This window comes from Helianthus annuus, chromosome 8 (assembly GCF_002127325.2).
Source record: "Helianthus annuus cultivar XRQ/B chromosome 8, HanXRQr2.0-SUNRISE, whole genome shotgun sequence".
Classification (NCBI taxonomy): Eukaryota; Viridiplantae; Streptophyta; class Magnoliopsida; order Asterales; family Asteraceae; genus Helianthus; species Helianthus annuus.
In genome coordinates this window covers 39,089,853-39,098,523 of record NC_035440.2, presented here as the reverse complement: position 1 = coordinate 39,098,523, position 8,671 = coordinate 39,089,853, and the positions used below count along the sequence as shown (strand labels likewise).

Below are 8,671 nucleotides of genomic sequence, written 5' to 3'. Positions count from 1 at the left end.
TAGTAAATATGTTGTTTCCGGTTCGGGGGTGTGTTTAATGAATGTCTGAGATGTTTTGTTTATATAGGATGTGTTTTGGCCCGTAATGGCGTTTTATTCATTAGTTTGGCGTTTTTGGTAGAGAAGTCTAAAGACCCCTTTACCCTTAATAAGCGCGTCCACTTAATAGAATTCGTGTTATTTACGAAAACGCCACCGCGCCAATCTACTCTATAGATTGTTTTGATCGAACGATCCATAAGCGTTCTTACCGTTCTCACACTTTCTACCGTTTTTTCTAAATCCTGACCATATATATATATATATATTATGTGGATGAACATATATTCAATTTTATTCATTAAAAAGAGATCGTACAAAGACATTTTTCGATTCCCAAGACTGACAAAACATTACCGTTAAAAGTTATTCTCAAATATTACTAAACTGAAGTCATGAAGAATTGAAGATATTCATTTTGTTTTTCAAAGTATGATTTCTAGTCGGCGTTGTTGTTATCTTAGTGTAGTAGACAACACATGTTAAAGTATGATTTCTGGTCGGCGTTGTTATCTACCATTACCCCATCCCTTTAAAAGGCACCCACCCTTCTCAAACACTCGACACTCCTAACCTCATCTCTCTTGTATCCACCAAGTCTAATTTCTGACATGGATTTACCTATTGGTTGGCTCGAACCGGTCGTCCGGGTCCAAACATTGTCAGATACTGGGAGCCCAGTGATCCCAGACCGTTATATCAAACCATTAGTCCAACGACCATCGTTCAACACACAATCACATAGCCAAAACATCCCTATTATCGATCTTTATGAGTTGACAAATGGTAGCGCTACCGCGCAAAAAGCCGTCATGGACCAAATCTCCATCGCGTGCCGCGAGTGGGGTTTCTTTCAAGTACTGAATCATGGTATTAGTGATGAATTGGTGGATGGGGCTCGGGAGGTTTGGAAGGAGTTCTTTCATCAACCGATGGAAGTGAAACAAGATTATGCAAACACACCAAACACTTACGAAGGGTATGGAAGTCGATTAGGAATCCAAAAGGGTGCGATTCTTGATTGGAATGACTATTTTTTCCTCTACTATCTTCCTTCAAAACTTAAGGATCATAACAAGTGGCCTTCTCAACCACCTTTCCTTAGGTACTTATTTTTATTTTCTTCACGTGACAAAATAAATATATTATATTATTAATAATCACGTTCAAGATTGACTTATATAACACGTTTGTTTAATAAAATGATTAAACTAATCACTAAACGGGAAATCTACCCAATTGTCATTCATAAAAAAAAATCTCTAAACTAACCCAATTGTCATTCGATTTTTCAATCTTTTGATTTTTTTTAAATGTTAATATTATTAAACTTAAGTGATATAAATGAATGATTTATGAATTCTAGATGCTTAGTGATTTTTCTTTTTAGATTTAACTTGAAGTATGAGATAATAATTAAGAAAAAACATCACTAAATAATAAACAAGTTTATTTTTAATTTTTGTTCATTCCATTTATTTAGATCACTTATTTTTTATAATTATAATACTAATAAAAAAACTCACAAGATTGCAACATATAATAAAAAAATAACAACAACCTTTGATTGACTTTAATTTGACACTTAGAAAATTGGTTACTGTTGGTTGATTCTTTTTTTCATTTTTATTACAATAAAATTCGATACTATAATTTTCATTTACAATAAACACAAATGATTATGTCCAAGTAGTTTCACGTCTAATATTATTTGTATACTTAGGGACGTGGTCGAAGAATACTCGAAAGAGATTGTGAGACTAGGCAAAGACTTGTTGAGGATATTTTCGATAAATCTAGGTCTACAAGAAGACTATCTTCAAGGTGCGTTTGGTGGTGACGACATTGGAGCGTGCTTGAGAGTAAATTTCTACCCGAAATGTCCTCAACCCGACTTGACTCTGGGACTGTCGTCTCATTCGGACCCGGGTGGCATGACTTTCCTACTCCCTGATGAGAATGTTAGTGGTCTCCAAGTTAGAAAAGGTGATGAATGGATCACAGTTAAACCTGCACGGCATGCAATCATTGTCAACATCGGAGATCAAATCCAGGTATCATACATATGTTTGTGTTCATGATTAGTGACGAAGCTTGAGATTTCCAACCAGACACCGGACCTAAAATTATACCTAAAAAATTATAAAACCGGGGGAGTCAAAAATGTATATACCTAAAAAAATCGTTTAACCCTTGTAGTTTGTGGGACTTGGACCTAAGACTTTCCCCTTCTTAGACTGCGGTGTGGGTGTGTGGGTGGGGGAGGGGGCTTGGGTTGGGGTGTGGGAGCGGCGTGGGTGGATATGTGGAAATATATATACATACATACATACATACATACATACATACATACATACATACATACATACATACATACATACATACATACATACATACATACATACATACATACATACATACATACATACATACATACATACATACATACATACATACATACATACATACATACATACATACATACATACATACATATATATATATATATATATATATATATAGTGGAGAGTTCAAATGATAAGAATTAAAAAATAAGAATAAAAAGAATAAAGGATACAAAGGTAATTTGAACAAATCATTTAATGAGTTTATTATTTATTTTTGCTATTCAAATTAATAAACTCTAATTATTTAATGAGCCCATCTTATAAAATAATTGTGCACCTTACACAACAAAAACAATCATGCACATGATCTTATATTTTCAACGTTTCCTACACTATTAAAACAATATTTTTGTGTAAGATACAGAATGTGTAGGACTCAAACAATTTTAAATAATTTTATGACTCATAATAAAATATGTGCAGGACACAAAATTTTAAAATAATTTTGTCACTTCTAATAAAATTTGTGTTGGAGGCAATACATTAATGATGGTAAAGGAGAAATTTATGGTTGCATTAACAAGACTTGAGTAACTCTTTAAATTATTATTAATATTCTACATCAAAATGTCTATACTACCCTTAGTAATTAAAGCATTAATTAAAAGTGAACAAAAATGATATCTTGATTCACAACCATTGATCAAAAAAATATATGGTCTACATTAATTCATTTTTTCTTCTTTTAAGAAGATTCTTCTCAAATGAACCTCCCCCTATATATATATATATATATATATATATATATATATATAGAGAGAGAGAGAGAGAGAGAAAGAGAGAGAGAGAGAGTCAGGTTAACATACAAGAGCCTTTATCGTGCATTACGTACGCAATCATCTCAGCCATCAGATCTTCATCCCACATTAAAATCGCATGTTGGTTTTTTGTAACCATTTCGCATGTTGGTTTTTTAACATGTGATTGCATCAAATTTACCACATGCGAAATTGTTACAAAAAACCAACATGCGATTTCATCAAAATTATCAGATGCGATTTCATCCATGCTATTTTATAACATGCGATTTCACATCGCGTACGTAGCGTACGTTAAGCCATTTTGTACAATACACTTTATATATATATATATATATATATATACATATATATTGACATTTATAAAATAAAACACACCACTAAATTAATTTAAAATAAGTTACATAAAATCCTAATAAATTAAAAAAAACTTCATAAATCCTACTAAATTAAAAAAAAACAGCTTAATAAATCCTAAAAATTTAAAAAAAAAACTTCATAATAAATTCTAAAAAAAATTACAAAGTACGGTAAATATTAAAGTGGCGAACCCAACGAAATTCCGGGTTCCCATCGTGCCTATACTTGATTTTGGCGATCTCCACTCGATCGTCGTGGCTTAGGTCACCAGCAGGGACACGGTCGTAGCATACTTTAAAACGATCCAGTTTCAGTTTTAGCTCACACCACTTATGTTGACACGCGTTCAAGTTGTGACGCGAGTTTCCAACATGTTGTTGGTATTGCTGAAACGCTCGTGTCCAGTAGGCGGTTTGACCACGACGTAGCGTTCGTTATGCATCAACGATTGACACCACTAGCGCTATCTCCTCCTCCTAGGTCCAATGAACCATTTTCGATTTTTGGGTTGGTTTTGGATCAGAGCCGTCCCCGAAAACTCTTGAAAAAATTTAGGCCTCGGGCGATGAAAAGATTTGGGCCCAAAATTATGGTTAAGGGTAAATGAATTACAAAAATTAAAACTTAGTGATGGAGGAAAGACTCGAACTTGAGACCTTTGGATTATTTTGAGATGGTTTTTGCCACTACACCACCAATACTTTTTTTGCGTAATAAACGGATAAATATACTAATTATATAATTTAATAAATATACACAAGCTTATAAAGACTTTTCGGGCCCTTTGAAATTTTGGGCTTCGGGCGTCGGCATGGGTTTGCCGGGCCCAGAGCCGGCCCTGTTTTGGATGAAGATTTGTGTTTGAAGAAAGTAGATGTGAAAAATATTGATGTTTGGGGTGAGTATTTATAGATAAAAAAAATAGTAAAAATTTCTTAAAATTTGAGTTACATAGCGGTAACCGCCATGGCCAACGGCTAACCCAAACGACTATGGGTAACGGTCTAATTTTCCTAGCCAATCCCAGCCAGCCACACGCCAGGCTTCATAGTCACGCTAGCGGGGCAACGCCGCTACCCACGCTGGCCCGGTGTGGCTAAAGCGGCGTTGGTTGGCTTTCCACGCCCCAAACCCAAACCCACACCCCACAGTCTTAACCCGGGTGTTCAAAGGTTTTGATTTTACCAATGGACCACCGCCCCATTGGTAAGTCGTTATTGTTTTTACTTCTAATAGTAATAATAATTACAAAATATTAATGATAATTATTTTGTTAGTAAAAGTCACATGTATTGATTTAAAAAACTAGTTGGTTTAATTGGCAAAGACAAAACCTTTAAAACACTTAAATTTGAAAGAAGAGGTCTTGAATTTAAGTTATATAGATGATAGAGAATAAAAAAATAGCCATTAAAAAATAAAATAAAAGACTAGTTGGTCGTTAATGTGAACACAACTAGTTGGATACCCCGCCCGCGTTGCGGGGCGATAAACCGAATATTTCTTAGTTTAATAATATGTACGCATGCATTTTAGTTACTTGTGTATACTACTCATAACACGATCTTAAAAAAATTATACCGACTCAACCAATTAAACCAATACACTGCCATAGAAGCCTGAGTTGGGGGCAAAATAGTAAATTGTCAAACAATGAGCGAGTGTCAGACACCTGCTTGACAAAAAAAAAGTTAGATTGAGTAAACCAAGTAAAATAAAAACTACTATAGTTTTGAAAACAAAAATTAGAACGATGGCAAGACTACAGATTTTAACTGAGAGCAAAATCATAAGTTTTTAAAAGAGGGTAAACTTATAATTTTAAACTGAGAGCAAATTCGTATTTTTTAGCTGGGGGGCAAAACCAAAAGTTTGTTTTGAAGTGGGGTAAAATCATAGTTTTGAACTAAGGGCGAAATCGTAACTTTTAGCTGAGGACAAAAGCATAAATTTATTTTGAGCTGAGGGTAAAGGCATAATTTTGAACTGAGGGCAAAAGCGTAATTTTTAAAAGGGCAATTATAATTATAATTATATTATATTATACTTAACATTAAATTAAAAGTAAAAAAAAGAAAAGAAAAAGGTAGCCGCCCAATTTCCACCAATGTGGTGGCAGTACTATTGCCGCCATTGTAAATGTATATGTAAGTAAATGGGAAGATCAACTAAAAATATTATTAATGTGCAAAATAAAGTATTTACTTTATAAAAAAACAGATAAAACAAGATACTGCTTCTAAAAATGGTCATTTGTAATGTTTTGTAACCGGTTTCACGGACATACTTATTTATTTTTTTAACGGCAAATTTAGATCAACGACAGACTTATTTATTTATATATTTATTTTTTGAAATGCTAATATCAACTGACGGACATTTAAGGTTACAATGATATGAACACATAAAGTAAGAGTTAATTACACAAATGGGTTCTGTGGTTCATACATAATTTCGTCTTTGGGTACTACTTTTTTTAACAGGTTTAGGTTCTATGGTTTCAATTTTGTAACAACTTTGGGTACTAACACCAAAATTAGTTAATTAATGACTAAAATACCCTTGCATTTTTTTAAGTTTATCAATGTAACACATTTGGGTACTAACACCTAATTTTATTTAAGTTTAAATCAATTTTACAAAATCTATTTATTTTTTTATTTTCATTATTTTATTATATCTCTTAATTAACATAAACTTTATTTATTTTTTTTATTTTCATATTTTTATTAAATTTCTTATTTAACATAAAATCTACTTGTTACACCAATATTTTTTTAAATAGATTTTTAAATAAAATCTACTAGCTATATAGTTTTATGTAAATTAAATTTTTGTTTTCAATTTTGGATTGGAATGATTGATAATAATAAATATCTTTCATGTAAAAAAATTTAAGCCTTTTTTTAACTCGTTTTTTTGTTCATTTACATTTTACTATTTTAGAAAGATATTTAATTTACATAAAACTATATAGCTAGGTATTTTAGATAAAACTATATAGCTAGGTATTTTAGATAAAACTAAAAAAATTTAAGCCTTTTTTTAACTCGTTTTTTTTTTTTTTTTTGTAAAATAGATATTTAATTTACATAAAACTATATAGCTAGTAGATTTTACTTGTGCAACTAGTAGATTTTATGTAAATTAAATATCTTTCTAATATAGTAAAATGTAAATGAACAAAAAACGAGTTAAAAATGGCTTAATTTTTTTACATGAAAGATATTTATTATTATTATTATCAATCATATATATCCAAAATTCAAAACGAGTAAGTTTTACATTATTTAAAACTAGTAAGAAATTTAATTTACATAAAACTATATAGGTAGTAGATTTTATTTAAAAAATCTATTTAAAAAAATACTGGTGTAACAAGTAGATTTTATGTTAAATAAGAAATTTAATAAAAATATGAAAATAAAAAAATAAATAGACTTTATGTTAATTAAGAGATATAATAAAAAGATGAAAATAAAAAAAATAAATAAATTTTGTAAAATTGATTTAAACTTAAATAAAATTAAGTGTTAGTACCCAAATGTGTTACATTGATAAACTTAAAAAAATGTAAGGGTATTTTAGTCATTAATTAACTAATTATAGTGTTAGTACCCAAAGATGTTACAAAATTGAAACCATAGAATCTAAATCTGTTAAAATAAAAAGTTAGTGCCCAAAGGCGAAATTAGGTATAAACCACATGACCCATTTATGTAATTAACTTCATAAAGTAATTAGTGCAATATAATATTATTTATTGGTTAACAATGAGTCACTCATTACTCATAAATATCTCCATGTCCTACGTTTGGAGAATAACACAAATTATAATTTAAAATAATACCCTTTAAGAGTTGCAAAATATTAATGACTATGATTTTGTTGACATCACATATTTTGAATACTAATAATGATGACGGCGTTAGTGTAGAGCTATCCCACTTGATAAAGTCATTGCTTTTTAAAGAAGAGGTCCCTGTTCAACTCTGAGCATAGACAATTAATTTAGCATTATTAGTATAATAAAATAGGAACAAACGTCATTTAAAAATAAAAAATAATGATGATGACGGTTATGCTTCATAAAAGTAAATATAAAAAATACACATTTTAATCCATTTTCTTTTACTGAAAATTACAAAAGGGACCAGTTTTAAAATTATGCAATAACTAATAAATAATAATAACTATAATTTATTTACTTTTAAATTCAAGTTTGCCACTTGAGATCAAGCATTTTTTTTTAAATTAGAATGAGTTTAGTAATCTCAAACTTTGTATATATGTATGTATTTTGTTGTAGGTTTTAACAAACGGCAATTACAAGAGCGTGGAGCATAGAGTGATAGTAAACCCTGATAAAGAAAGAGTGTCGTTAGCTTACTTTTTCAATCCAAAGAGTGATGTGCTTATCAAGCCAGCAACAGAGCTTGTTACGTCAACCAAACCTGCACTTTACCAACCGATGACTTACGGTGAATATAGACGTTTCATTCGAACCGATGGTCTACAAGGAAAATCGCAACTTGAGTCTTTGAAATCTTCATGAAAGTAGGATTTGGGGTCATAAAACTACATAAATAAAGGCAAGAAATGAAATTAAGGTTATCCTTAATTTCTTTTACTTAGTTTATTATTGGAATAACTGTAATCGTGAAATATATGACTTTTATCATCAAAATTGGTTATATGTATTAATCATTTTCATTTGAGTGGTAAACTTATTTGAGAATCATATATTATTATAGTTTGATGGTTCAAGATGCTGATTTGCATCTCTTTATACCTCCTAGTGATACAAGATCAAATTAATTTGATATATGTGTTGAATACCCAAATCCCTGATGATGTTTAAAAGGTTTTCGCTAACGTCGGAATATCCCAGCTTTCGTTGCTACAAAAAAGTAAACCGTTAGCCTCGTCACGAAGGGCCCTGGGAGAGGGATCCGTGACCAAGCTCCGGCGTGAGAATAAGTAAACTTGCCAGAGAGTATGAGAAGCTTATTCCGATGAGTATGATCACCGGAATATTTCTCTATTGTGTGAATCTAATAAATGTGTGTGTATTTAGTGTGGAGGAATATCGGTCGGAAAAAATGA

The 8,671-nt window shown here is 31.0% G+C and overlaps 1 protein-coding gene across 1 annotated transcript; it reads left to right on the top strand.

Moving 5' to 3' along the window:
• Positions 1 to 436: 436 nt before the first annotated feature.
• Positions 437 to 8,279, top strand: LOC110872733 (probable 2-oxoglutarate-dependent dioxygenase At3g111800). Its single transcript, XM_022121599.2, has 3 exons — positions 437 to 1,144; positions 1,763 to 2,093; positions 7,875 to 8,279. Exons 1-3 carry the CDS (start codon positions 651 to 653, stop codon positions 8,118 to 8,120), a joined length of 1,071 nt encoding a protein of 356 aa, XP_021977291.1. The 5' UTR covers positions 437 to 650; the 3' UTR covers positions 8,121 to 8,279.
• The last annotated feature ends 392 nt before the right edge of the window (positions 8,280 to 8,671 follow it).

Coding starts and splice junctions, on each gene's coding strand:
- LOC110872733 (XM_022121599.2), top strand. CDS start 651: ATGGATTTACCTATTGGTTGGCTCGAACCGGTCGTCCGGGTCCAAACA. Junction 1,145..1,762: donor TCTCAACCACCTTTCCTTAG/GTACTTATTTTT, acceptor TTGTATACTTAG/GGACGTGGTCGAAGAATACT. Junction 2,094..7,874: donor ACATCGGAGATCAAATCCAG/GTATCATACATA, acceptor ATTTTGTTGTAG/GTTTTAACAAACGGCAATTA.